This window comes from Equus quagga, chromosome 15, assembly GCF_021613505.1.
Source record: "Equus quagga isolate Etosha38 chromosome 15, UCLA_HA_Equagga_1.0, whole genome shotgun sequence".
In the NCBI taxonomy this organism is placed as follows: domain Eukaryota; kingdom Metazoa; phylum Chordata; class Mammalia; order Perissodactyla; family Equidae; genus Equus; species Equus quagga.
The window spans coordinates 3386521-3400550 of NC_060281.1; the positions used below are offsets into that span (position 1 = coordinate 3386521).

Consider the following 14030-nt stretch of genomic DNA (forward strand, 5'->3'; position numbering starts at 1 on the left):
CAACCCACATGGTCAAATCTTGCAAAGGTGGTGAGTAGAGATGCAATTCGTTGTTTCAAATGTTTCTTCTCTCCTCTTCTAGTCTTTACTTCATGATGGGTCTAACAAGGAGAACCAAGTGTAGGTCTTGGCCCTCTTTCTTCATTACTGATGCACTTCCTACCACGGCTTACCCTTAAGATGGCATCTTAGGGATCTTAGATAGCATGGCTTCAAGAAATGTGGCTTGATGGCTGAGTTCTCAAATTACCACCTTTCACTGAGGTAGAGCATATTTGTTTTTCAGAACTGGATTCAACTTTTCACAAGTTTATGTCTGAATCCTCTGAAGAGACGGCAAATTTCTTAAGATCAGTGAGTATATGTTCTCAGTAGCGTCTTACATCTTGTCAATACTTGATGCTTTTATATTTAGTGAAGGCACCTGAGTTTAGCCATAAGACAATTTGTTCTAAAGAGAATTCCAAATGTTTGTACCAAATAAATCTTAGATATTTTAAAAGCAAAATGCCAAAGTTTTTGGCAGATTATAAAACTTTTTAAAAAATCATAGCTGGGGCTCGCCCGGTGGCGTAGTGGTTGGGTTCACGTGTGCTGCTTTGGTGGCCTGGGGTTTACTGGTTCGGATCCTGGGCATGGACCTACACACTGCTCATGAAGCCAGGCTGTGGCAGCGTCCCACATGGAAGAACTAGAAGGACTCACAACTGGGATGTACAGCTATGTACTGGGGCTTTGGGGAGAAAAAAAATCATAGCTATTAAAATTCCCTTTCAGATAGTAAGGAAATTAGGGTACAATATGGTAGGAATTTTACATCTTTTATGATGCAACTAAATTCAAGAAAGGAAATAACAGGTATCAGAAATGACACACAACAAATTTATTAAGTACTCAAGATGGATCCATATTCCTCACTTAAGGGAGAATGTGAGCTGGGCCAGATTTACAAATAATATAAATACAACTTCCAAAAATTAAAGACTCACACAAAAGAAAGCCATGCAATTTGAATGGCCTTAGAGTTATTCTAATGATAGTGTAATGCTGTTAAAATACAACTAGCTGGAAAAAACATGTGGTCATCACTTGAGTGATAAAGCAACAACTATATCAACTTAGGAAAATGAGGTTTCTCACCTGAATTCTAACAACTTAGCATCCCTATCTACTGATATCTAAGCATTTTAGTCCTAGAAAGTTCATGGAAAGTCAACTATGAGAAACCTGGTTGATAACATTTTAACTGATCAGTGTCATTTTATCTTCATACTTATGGGGATCAACTGAGGTAAAAGAAGGAATAAAAACTAATATTAAAAGAGAGTCTATAGTTAGCTATTACTTTTTATTTCCCCATGTTATCTATTTTTTCACACTCCATGGACAAATCAGAGTGAACTATATTTGACCCCTGTAAATGTCACAGCTCAGCACTTAAAAAAAAGATTCTACAAATTTGTATAAGCTTGCCTAAATCTTTGGGAAAAAGGCAGAGCATAAATACATATGCGTGTGTCTGTGTGGCTAGCTGTATGTTTAGAAAGAGAGACAGATATAAGACAGAACAACTGATTTCATAAATAGATTTTCTGGGAGTCATTTGCAAATAAGGAATCATGATTTTGACCCCCCAATATTCATAATGACATGAATATTGTATTGTATGAGTTACATTCATAATCCATAGAATTCATAAAATTCTAGGAGTAATGATATTATTCAGTATAACTACTACATCTTTAAATGTATATTCCTAAGTACAGGAACCTAGTAGTCTTTCTCAGAAGTAAAAGGGAATAACTGAGCTTATTAGGTGATTGTTGCATGTCTAAATTTTGGATGGATCTTCCATAGATTTAAGATATTTTGGATGCTTAAAATTTCCAGAACTCTGAATCATTGCCTCATAACAGGATATTAACTCGGGGAATTTAGAGTACAAAGGGACTGCATGCGAGCTGGATAATGTGTTTGGAGCACATTACTGGGATCCCAGCCATGCCGCTTGCATGCAGAATATGTGACTAAATGTCTCCATCTCCCAAGGGGCAGGTGAATGATTACTTATATTGGCCTTAGCCATTTGCCACTCACGTCTGTCCTTTCTTCTAAAACGCACTTTTGCTAGACGTGGCAGGTTCTATCATTTGCATGTGTATATTTTCTCCCATAAATTCTAAGCCCCTTGAAGCTGGAGATTAATTTTCTGCTTTTTGCAGGTATTTGTTTTATGTTTGAATGTTCCAATAACATAAATAACAGCATTATGAAGATTCCTCTCTATAATAACAGGTGAAATTATCAAGGACAAGTAAAATAGAATTGAAACATTTTAAAGGAAAGAATAACTTAAGATAACATAAATATACTCCAGGAACAGACTATGCAGTCTTCATAATTGCGTAAAGATTATACGCCATCTATGAGCTAACCATTTCATGCATCTAGCAGTGAGTCTAGAAAGTTGGGTTTCCTGGCAAATGTCTATCATTTTCATACATGGTCAGTGACACATTCCCACTCCTTAACTGAATGAATGTGAGATAATAATCTCAGAAGGACTGACTCTAGTTTCTCTAGTTACAATATGAAGGCAACAGTCAATATCAAGTCTTTGGGACTCCTTATAATTTTCCCAGGAGGGAAAACCAAGTATAGATAAAATCTTGGTGGAAAGCATCAGTATACACACTTACAGAAATGCAATAAAGGTGAGCATTTATTGGTACTCAGTCAAGGGAATATTATATATGATATTTAGATCCATATGACAGATTCAAGGAGGTACCCAGTTTTAAGCAAGAACAATAACCAAAGGACACATTTTTCAATGTGACTGAATGATGGTTGTACTCTTAATATTTCCTATGTACACTAGGGACCACATACAAAGTACACCAATGCAAAGTTCACCAAATGCCGAATACACTCACCTGGGCAGAGAGCAATATTGCAAGGCTTATGATGTGTTTCAGGTCCTTCACACGGCCTTCCTCCGTACTGAGGAGGTGTGCACGACCTTGTTCTCGTTCTTTGGCCTCGACCACATGTAAATGAACATAAACTCCATGGTGACCACTCCTCCCAAACTCCATGGACTGCAATAAAGCAAAGAAGCTTCAACAACAAAAGCAGAGATGTAAAATCAAAGAGTCTTTTTCTCTATAATTAAGAAAAAAACAACTCATCAAATAGACAAGTAAGAAGATATTTCAAAAACTCAGTTAATATTCTTATTTGCCACAAAATGTAAACGTTAATTCAAAAATTCATTAACAAATGCAAAATTGCAAGTTCTTTTTTTCTGTATTTGAACAGTTATTTATGTCATCAAGTTTGAATGTTTCCTTTTTTTAATGGAAGCTTATCTCTCTCCATCATGGTAAAACAGTCATGAATTATTTTTAAGTCCAAGTAATATCAACTAAGGTAGCATAGGAAACTAAATTTCTTATAACAGAGATGATCTTCTGGAGTTAAATTCATGTTTAAATAGATAAGGGCCAACTTAATTCTTCTAACACTTACAGAGTTTCAGGATTAACGACTTTTATGATGCTAAAATGAAAAAAAATCTGAAAATTGATGGTACATATTTTAAACAGCTTTTTAACCTCATATTTTAGAAAATAAATGTATTTTTCCCACTTAAAAAATACAGGTGTTTAAAGTCACTTTTTAACAAGAGGGAAATTTTAAAAACTGTATCTACTCGCATAAGATCCTCCTCTTCTCCTCATTTTAAAATGAATGGCAGATACAGTCACGTGCCACATAACAATGTTTCCATCAAGGACGGAGCACATTTCCAATGGTGGTCCCGTAAGATTAGTACCATATAGCGTAGGTGTGTAGTAGGCTACACCATCTAGGTTTGTGTAAATACTGTAGGGGAGGAAGAAATTTTCCTCTGTCTTTCTATGGTCTGCTGGCTGGTCTAAGAAATAAATTGACATGAGACAGATTAACAGGAGAAAAACAAACAAGAGTTTAATAGTGTACACATGGAAGAAACCCAGGAAAATCAAGGAAGTCGCCAAAATGGCCAAAGCCCTCACCTTAAATATTATCCTCAACTAAAGACGAAAGAAGATGTTGGGTGTGGAGAGAGTCAGGGACTTCAAAGGGGAAGAAGGCAGTTCAGCAGTAGGAGAAAAAGAGCAAACATTTGGAAAACAAGTGTTTGTTTGGTCACAGAGAAACAGAAAGACACAGAGGGGAGCCCAACAAACAGGCTTTTCAGGTTCCTCCTTGTCTACCACCTAGCTCATGTTGTGCTAAGGTGAGAGCTCACTCCCCGAGACAGGTTTTTAATCTGAATTCTTTTAGGCAGTGAAGGGGGAGGTAACAAGAAAAACTTTCTGAGTCTTTTGTTTCTTAAAAATAATTAGCCTAGAATAATCCTCATGTTAAAGAGATATATTTGGAGACGGAAAATTTTGTTCCCCTTCAGTACACTCTACAACAACAAAAATTGCCTCACGATGCATTTCTCAGAACTATCCCCATCGTTAAGTGACACATGACTGTATGAAGGTCTCTTTCTAATGGCATGAAACCAGAAGATGCCTTTCCTCTTCCAATAACTTGATGGTAGTGGAAATCATCCTAATTAATAAAAATTTCTAGAGAAAGAAAATGATCCAATTAAGACTATGCCTAACATAACCATTGATGCACCAAAAATTCAAAGAGGCTGTTACAATGAATTCAAGCCTCATCAGAAATACTAACAGAACTTGTGTTTCTCCATAATAACCACTGTGATGAATGTTGACATCTTTTGTAAAAAGTTCATTAGGGTTCAAAGTTTAGATCGCTTCCTTGCACTGTCAAATTACCAATCTCATCTCAATTCTTAATATTTGGGACAATAAGTAATAGCATTCCATGGATAATACAGATAAAAAGAAGTCAGGCACGGTGTGCTCTTTGGTTCAAAAGCCCCATCTTGATGTTGCACCTCTGGTCTTACCACGCTCTTAGAAGCTCATGAGTTCAGAGGTTTGATTAGACACCCACTGGAATGAGTAGGAGGAGTAGAGATGAAGAAGATGACAAAAAAAGGTGCTCATTTTCTCCTCAACATTGGAAGAGGCAAGCAGAAGTCCATATCAGGTGTCAGAGGAATTATGCGAGTAAATATAGCATATCCAGACTCGTTTGCACACATATGCTGACCAAGTTGTTACTTTAAAACACATACAATACCTTAATGAAGAGGCATCTTAGTCTCTCCTATTTAAGCTATTGAGTTGCCCTAACTGGTTGTGAAAATATGTTCAAATATTGGAAAAATTAGCCAAAGTTGAGCAATATTCAATGAAAAATTCTTTAAGATTCTGTGAAACTTGCTGGAAAAAATATTTTTAAAATACTATATAGAAAAAGAGTAAGATAGTGAAACAGAATGTTTACATTTTTGCCACTTAAGTTTGGGAAAATGAAGCCAATTTGTATTCATTAGTATGAGAATAAATAGTAAGTCTTTACTCAACTCTAAAGAAAAAAATACACATATATTTACATATAGGTGTATATGATAAATTATAGCAAGACATTTTAAAAGTAATTTATATGAATGTATTTAGTCATATAAAATGTGCACCTTTAATCAATTTTTGCATTTATTTCTAGTTAGCAAGATTTCTTCATCGAAAAACAACCTTTTCTCCTCCTATTTGCTATATTAAGTGTTAAGAGACTATATGGCATTCACATTGCTTGTTATGTTTATTTTCTCATTTATCAAGTCACATTGCTCTATATGCATTGAATAGTCCCAGAAAAAAAGCTGATAAATGGGCAGATTTTCCTCTATTAATCTCAAAGAAATGTCGATTATTCTTGACGGCTTAGTTAAATGACCAAGCTGTAATCCTCTGAAAAGTAATGTTACTTACTACTTTTTAACAGTCATTATTGTTCCATGGTGAAATTTCATGACTCCTCCGCATCATTTTAAAAGAGCAAAAATACTTTTTTTCACTTGAAAAGGACACACAATTATTAATAATTTATTATTTTAGATATTATTCAATTAGGAAATTACAGCATATATCATAATTTTATAGATGCTATTCATAAGATTCAAGGTAAAGATATTTTTATTTTAATGGCAAAATTGTTATATAAATTCTTTTATTTTTCAGTAAAGTATGAAAACTGTAGCCCATTTGAAAAATGTACTTAATAAAACTAAGACACTTAAATCAAATGAATCCATTTTTATAGTTTTCGTCTTTACTTAGACACTAGTATAATATCACATCTCTACTTTGTGCTATCTAGAGATGAAATGAGGAAAACACAATACACAAATTATATTACTACCAGATTTTGAAAAAGCGTAGAAATTATCTGATGATCTAGACTGGGACGTATGAAATAACTCCTTTAGATAAAAGTTTTTTTCTTAAGAAATAAATTGATGTACAAACTGTGACATCTACAAAAATTTTTTCCAAAACCATTCCTTAGCCTAAATAAACTTTTTCTAAAGGATTAGAATACACATAGGGTACACTGATGGTTCTCAATCAGGGACGATTTTGCCCCCAAAGGACATTTGGCAAGGTCCGAAGACATTTTCACTTATCACAGCTCAGGGGAAGGAGGGCGCTACTGGCATCTGACGGGTAGAGGCCAGGGATGCTGCTAAACATCCAAAAATGCTCAGGCCAGCCCCACAACAAAGCTTTATCCATGCCAGAATGTCACCAGTACTGAGGTTGAGAAACCCTAGAAAAGACTATAAAACTGTAAGTCAGAAATCACGACAGTAAGTACTAAATTTATTGTAGCTCTCTGCTTTTCTCAGTTTACTTTCTGTTTATACCTGTCATTTTCCTCTCTGAGTAATAAGAGTTTTTGAAGAGAATATAATATCAAAGTGACAATTCTGTAAAAGGCTGGATATCTTAGGATCTATATTGGATGTAACACATTATTATGCAATTTAATTAAGAAAACCCTTCTTTTGAAATGCGAATAATACAGGTGAAGGATAACTAACTTATAACATTATTGATTAGCCTTTAATAAAGTGCAAATAAATAAAAGTTCTGCTTCTACCATTCCACATATTTTGTAGAAAGTTACTTTAATATTGTTTGTCCTTGTGTCATTTTCATTAATTAAATGCCAAATACACTTGAGTATCCACAGTGTGACAAGTAAGTTACAGATTTCTGAGCTAATTTTCTCCTTGGAAATTTAAAGTATTATTTTGGAAAGATATTTACACTGTTACTATTTAAGTCTTTTAATTCACTTTTTGTCACTATTTTCACAATATATTGTATCAAAAGTAAATACATATTTACCAACGTGGCAAATACCTGGACAAAAAGTTGAACACAAAATATTTCAACAAATAGAATAAACATCTGAAAGATATCCCAATTTCCTATATGGTATACTTACTCTACATTTTTAAAATAATGAAGTTTTTAAACTATTCTTCATATTTAGAAAATTAAAAAGAAATAAAAAAAACTTTTCATGCTCTTTAGCTCAACATTTGAACTATAACAATGACTAAAAGATACATATTTCTTATCATCAGTACTATTTAACCAAATTTAGAAGGGCAAACCAATATGTACACGAAGGTGAAGAGGACTCGTAACTAGTAACTAGTATGTACTTCTTCAGCGGGTAGGAAGCCCAAGAAATTGAGGAAAACTTTATAGTCATAGAATATTCTTCAGTTTTCTGGACACCGGCAAAGAGTGAAAGGGAGAGCCCTCTGGGCCCACTATAAATGCTCTCTGTGCCCAGTGAAGGGATTAACCCATCCTCTGGCAGAAGGATGGAGACTTCCATAGGTCAACATATGAATGTGCACAATCCCTGGCTGGATGAGAAGCTGTGAGTGGAGGACACCCACTCAGACTTCCATTTGGAGTTCCATTTGCCATTAGACTCTCTCCCTGTGTGTTGACAGGATCCTGACTATTCAAAAGGATGCTGATGAGATAAATTTATACCATGTCAAGTCCAGCTTAATTCTCTATTGACACTTTTCTCGTTGCCCAGGACAGGGGACTGGATCCTGGAACTCTGGGACCCTTAACATAAATAGTGTAAAAGGGGGCCAGCTTTAAGTACTAGTCCAGACAACACAGTCTACCCACACCCAGCTGAAAACCCACAGCGTCTACTTGTGAGGTCATTTTACCTACGTAATTTAGAAACTGTATAGTTCCGAAAACCCCAGCTCCCTCTCTCATTTCCCTTCTCCTGTCTAAAGTACCTAGAATCTCTTTATTCCACAACCTCCATTTTCGTCACCTTTTTTCACTATCTTCCTTCGTCCATGACCTCCTGAAGCATTTTTTCCTCGAAATCTTTTCACTTTTCACTTGATGTTCTTTCTCATCTATCTAATTCCCACTGACTCTCATTGAATTTTGCTTGTTCTTGGTGGAAATTATTGCTCTTTTCCTGCTCCTTCTGTCTTACTTCCTCTTGGCTTTCTGCCCCACATACCATTTAATCTACCTTCATCTACTGCTTTATCTCCCAATTCTCTTCTAAAGGAGTATCCCACCTTCTTACATCATTCCTCCTCCACCTTCTGCCCACCACTTCCTTTCTCTTTCATTTTTCCAGATTGTCTTTTCATTTATTGTGATAAAAAGTAGATAAAATTTATCATCCACACTATTTTTAAGTATACAATTCAGTAGCGTTAAGCATATTCACATTTTTGTGAAACAGATCTCTGGAACTTTTTCATCTTGCAAATCAAAACTCTGTCCCCAGTAAACAACAGCTCCTGCAGACTGTCTTTTAATGGGTTGCCCTTGCCTGTTCCGCTGGGAAAGGGGGATCACCCCTGCCCTTCCCCCAGGCCTCTCATTCTCTGCTCTTGCTTTTGGCACCTGCAGATTCAGCCATCTCTGGAGATAGAACTCACCAGAAAACTTTTAAGCACAATTTAGCATGGAAGGAGGTTGCACTGCCAGCCCCTTTCTTTATGCCCACCCCTCTGGAAGCCTCTGGAAAGGCTTTGACTGCAAGTCCAGGGTTAACGGCAGTGGTCTATACGGTTGCATCACCCATCCACTGAATGGTTGATCAAAAATATAAACCTGGAGATTCACAACATCACGTGCTTTGAACTTGAAATAAAGCCCAGATTCCTTTAGTATTTATTTTTATAACAAAGTCAGTGGTCTGAGAGGGAGAAATTCATATAATATGGATGTATACATCAACTGAGAACAAAATGTTGATGCTACACGGAAAATCTGACCCTAAGTGGGCAAACTATTGCGCTGTGCTCTGTTTAACATGAAAGATTTTTTTTTCCCATGAAAGACTTTTAAGTTTACAAAGTAGTGGATGGCTCTGAGGAGGGCATCACTTGAATGAAATAAATTAACAAAAATTCCTTTGGTCAGGGGCACTATTTTCCCTGATAGGGTCAAATAAGTACTAGGAAAATAGCCAACCGCCTTAAAGACCATATCAACCACTGCTTTAAACAATGGACAGACCATATTCCCAGTATGCTGGCAAATTACATTATTCCTCAAACATTCAATTGAACATTTTCACCATCTAAAACAAGGAAAGACATCTGAACCTTAAATACTGTTAGAAGCAGATACAGAAATTTCAAGCTTATAGTTGCAGTGGGTAGGGAGCCACTTATGCAATTTCTTGACTGCTCTGAAAGCAGAAATAATCACACACATAACAAAATTTCACAGTTGAATAAGAATTACACTTATCCACTCTAATTAAAATGCCTATACCCAGTTCATATGAAAATAACCAATTGCTCCAAATGCGTAGCATGACACAGTTCAATAACATCCACAGTTGTAGTTGTTGCTAACACTACCTGGACAGAGGGCAGTGTTATTGCAAACCCTTGATTCTCTTAATGGGCCGCTGCAGTGTGTCCCGTAAGGTGATACACAAGTTCTGGTTCGCACCTGCGACCCTTGACCACAAGTAACTGAGCATGTGCTCCACTGGGACCACTCTTCCACACCAGATTCACCTGCGTGCAAGACAACAAATAAACGTGAAATACTGTCTTGAAGATTCATCGAGTAAGCATTATACCAAACTGAAATTATGACATGCAAGAATAATTTAAATGTAAAAATATGACAGTACATAAAAAGGTACAAGAAAACATTCCAGAGAAAAAGAAATTCAAAGAGAGACACATATTATGCTGACGCAAGGTCCAAATTTGCTGTAATCTTGTTAGCAAAACTACTCTTCACAAATTCCACTGTGCTATGGCCATTAGGAAGGGACCAGTCAGCATTTTTCAATAAGAAGGAATGTTGAAGCTATGCTCTTCAAGCCAATTTGAGGTTTTGTACTTTGATGAGAGAGAAAGCAAAACGTATTCCTAAACTTACTCTGGCTTTGGTGAGCAGGAATATGTTGAGGTACCCTTCCCTAATCTTTTATTGCAAAACCTCCTTGCAATGCTGGGGGAGGTGGAGACTGGGAGTTTGGCACATCTAATTTTTATTGTGTTGAACATTGACACATTTATAATTTATTCTTAGTAAAATTTCCACTTTTTTTTTCATCCTATGACAACTATTTATTTTGTGATAACTTTTTAATTTAAAATCTGCTGCTCACAATTTTCCCCATGATTTAGAGAGGCGATTTTTATTTGAAATAAAGGAAAATTCCTCTATGATTTCTGTTAACTCAATATGGAACCATAATGTACTCAAAAATAGGGCCCTAAAAAGCCAATGAATGTCTGAATCCATTAGCTTTCTTGGAGTTAGCTTCACACTGAAAGCACGTCTAATTCCTGTTATTATACAAAGTCATGTCCCAAGGAGACTGAAAGTGAAGCATCTCTAAGACCACCACGATGGGCTTCTAATTCTATTCTGGCATCATGTTGAGGATAGATTTTTAACACTGACTTGAAAATTTGCAGTTGCTTTTGCCCAAATACGAAATTGGGCCATTTACCTGCTAGTAGGAACTATTTAAATTAAATTTGAAAAAGTTTACAGGTGAAGTGTTTCTGAAAACTTTGTATCACTGATTATATAAAGCAAGGAGCAACTTTTATTTTATAGATTCTGTTTAGAATTTGCCTTGGGGTTAGAATGCAAAGGATACAATACGATAATCCATTTATCCATCTTTTTCGAAAGGTTAGTAAATGACTTAGAATTTACTTGAAGTGCTACTCAAGGTAGCTGGTCCACAAGCTGGTTCTCCAGGACAGAGGGAGGTTGGACCAGAACATAACTCAATTGCTCATTTCTTCACTGAGAATTTTTTTGCAAAAGAAAATGTCAGCTGAAATAAAACATGTGCTTGATAAAGCAGTTGTATTTATGTTCTGGCATAACCTTCTTGTCTCCTCAAGGACCCATAACAACTAGTTCACAGACGAGCACGGTCTGCCCACCACACTTTGGGCAGCACGAATATGAAGCATTTGTTCGTATATTGGTCTGCATTATGCATCCAGAGGCAGAGATTACAGTGCATTTATAACTGGATATATCTCACAAGGGCACAGAGTGGTAATCAGAGTGACATATTAATTTAAATAGGACTTCTTTTCAGTGATCAGTGTTTGTCCTGGAAGTTCTGTGGAGATCACTCTTGATTATTTCAGTACTTTTTTGCCTTCACCAATTTATATATAACTAATTGATAAAGATGTTATTGGATGACCATTTGGATAATATTTAAAGCCATACCTCATAATATGTTGTTTTACATTAAAGAATACTCTATCAAGATTAAGAATTATTATTCCAGAAACCCAATAATATGACAATAGTTAAAAAAAAACCACACATATATGCATACATACACATACATATTTAGCAGTGAAAAATTTAAGCTGAAAGTTAGGGAAAATATAATGCCATTTTTTTCTTTTGATATTTCAACCTGTGTTTGTGATGAGATTAAGTGATGTAGAAATATTATGATTGTATGTTATTAATTAAAAACAGGAAACCTTGAACAACGTGAATTCTGTAATAAGTAAAATGATGAAGGTTATGAATACAATTAGTTATATTTTTCCACAAAAGCAGTCCTTCTCTTACTCTTGCGTTGTTATGATGGCACAAAAAAATGTTTTCATTAAACTGAGCAATGAATCAGAATCATGATCGACTTTTAAATGTATTTCTGTGCAAATACTTAAAGATCTGGGTTGCTTCTGAATGTATGATACTGCAGTGATGCTGAATGGCTACGCAATGATGCCAGCTTACGAGAGGCTGATAATTAGTGCTCAGCACTGGCCTTCTTCACGCTCTCACAAACGGATGGTTCATTTTGTTGTCGAAAAACAAAATAAATAAATGAATAAGATGTATATTTGCCTTCAAATTATGAATCAAATTTTGTCACTTAAATACTCGCCTGCCTTCCAAAATGACCTCATTATATCTCAAATGCTATAGTTTCAAGTGAGATTTCCACTAAATAGCTATGATTTCCATGCTGCCACTTCCTCCTTCCAAAAGGCGTGAAGGCTGTCCTAGTCAAGAGCATGGGGTCACTGTGAGAAATACCCAATATACTTTACAAGGAAGTTATCTTTTCAAAAAAACTCACTGATTTTAAAATGGTAGAGAATAATACAAAGTATACTATTTGTAATAAATGTGTCTTTAGTGATGGCTCACACTCGTCTGGCTCCTCAGCTCCTAATTGAGAAGGCAGACAACACATCCTCTGGAGATCTTCAGGCCCTATGGCACCAGTAAGGCTCTGACCCTGGCACAGAACATGCAAGGGACATGGACCAGCGCTGTGGTGACTGTCAGAGGACCTGTGCTGGATGGGAGCTCCTGCATATCAGCTCTGTGACTCTGAGAAAGTCACTTTATTTCTCTGAACCCCTCAATAAAATGAGTACACATCTACCTCAAAATCTATTTGTGAGGATTAAATGAGATAATGTATGAGAGAGCATTTTAAATCTTAAACAAAATAACGCGAAATTTTGCTAGCATGTTAAAATCATGAAATTAGAAACGAACTTTTCATTTTATTTTTGTGTTTTAGATAATATGCTATATCTTACTAATGTAGGCTGTTTTCCCCACTGGAACAAAAGAGGACTTTTCTAAATCTGTTTATAAGACCACTTGATGACTATGATGTTAAAAAGCATCACTAAGCATAAGTAAGATGTCTTAAGCCACCTTATTGGCACTTAATTTAGGTGTCTACGTGAAATATCTATATCAGATTACTTCATTTCATTTCCCTTGACCATAAATACAGACTGTGCCCTCAGCTATTGGAGTATTGTACACTGACATTCAAACTAGCTTATCTCAATTATTGGACTGGCCAAAATGATCAAGTTATTTTGATCACGTAATGCTTCTTTACCAAATGTTCCTCTTTTTAAAAAGGATTTCCACTCACTTTATTACTTTATAGAAAGCTTGGTTTTTAGATACAGGTTTCACTGATCATATTGATTGAAGAGGCCAGGCTACTCACTTTGAGAAGTAATTCTTAAATTATAAAGTCTGACAGCTTTTGTTTTGTTTTCTCTCATGACTAACATAAAAAACATATTATATTGTCTTTTATTATTTGATTTTACCTCTATTGCATTACTCTTTGTCCTCAAATTAATGTTGGCAAATGTTTATCATTGTTTATATGTAACATCTATTTCTTGGTCTGAAAGACAAATGGAAAAGTTTTATAACTAAAACGTAAGTTTTGTAAAATTTTATTGTGTGACACAGCTGTATTTATTCAGACTAACTACCTGAAGAAGTAAAGAAAGTATAATCTCAGAAAATATTTAAGGAAGAAAAAACCCTCTCTTTTCAGTTTTATAATTACCTAGTGTCAAAGTATGTATTTTAAAAACTATTTAAAATAATGCTGTTTTCCAGTTTTTTATCAGTATCATAGTAACTTAAATTTGAAATGAGTATTATATGTGTATTTATTTATATTTGCCTATACTATCTTTGGTGTAAAATGAAATAATAAACATCTATTATTCATCAATTAAAGCATCT

The 14030-nt window shown here is 35.4% G+C and overlaps 1 protein-coding gene across 5 annotated transcripts in view; it reads right to left on the minus strand.

Moving 5' to 3' along the window:
- The window catches only part of ADGRB3 (adhesion G protein-coupled receptor B3), a 643872-nt gene that overhangs the window by 376942 nt on the left and 252900 nt on the right, over positions 1–14030 (minus strand). For all 5 annotated transcript variants that reach the window (XM_046638989.1, XM_046638988.1, XM_046638987.1 and 2 more), the window contains 2 exons: positions 9860–10021; positions 2937–3101 (listed from right to left, as the gene is read on the minus strand). In XM_046638989.1, coding sequence (XP_046494945.1) covers positions 2937–3101; positions 9860–10021 — 327 coding nt within the window. The remainder of the gene's footprint in view (positions 1–2936; positions 3102–9859; positions 10022–14030) is intronic.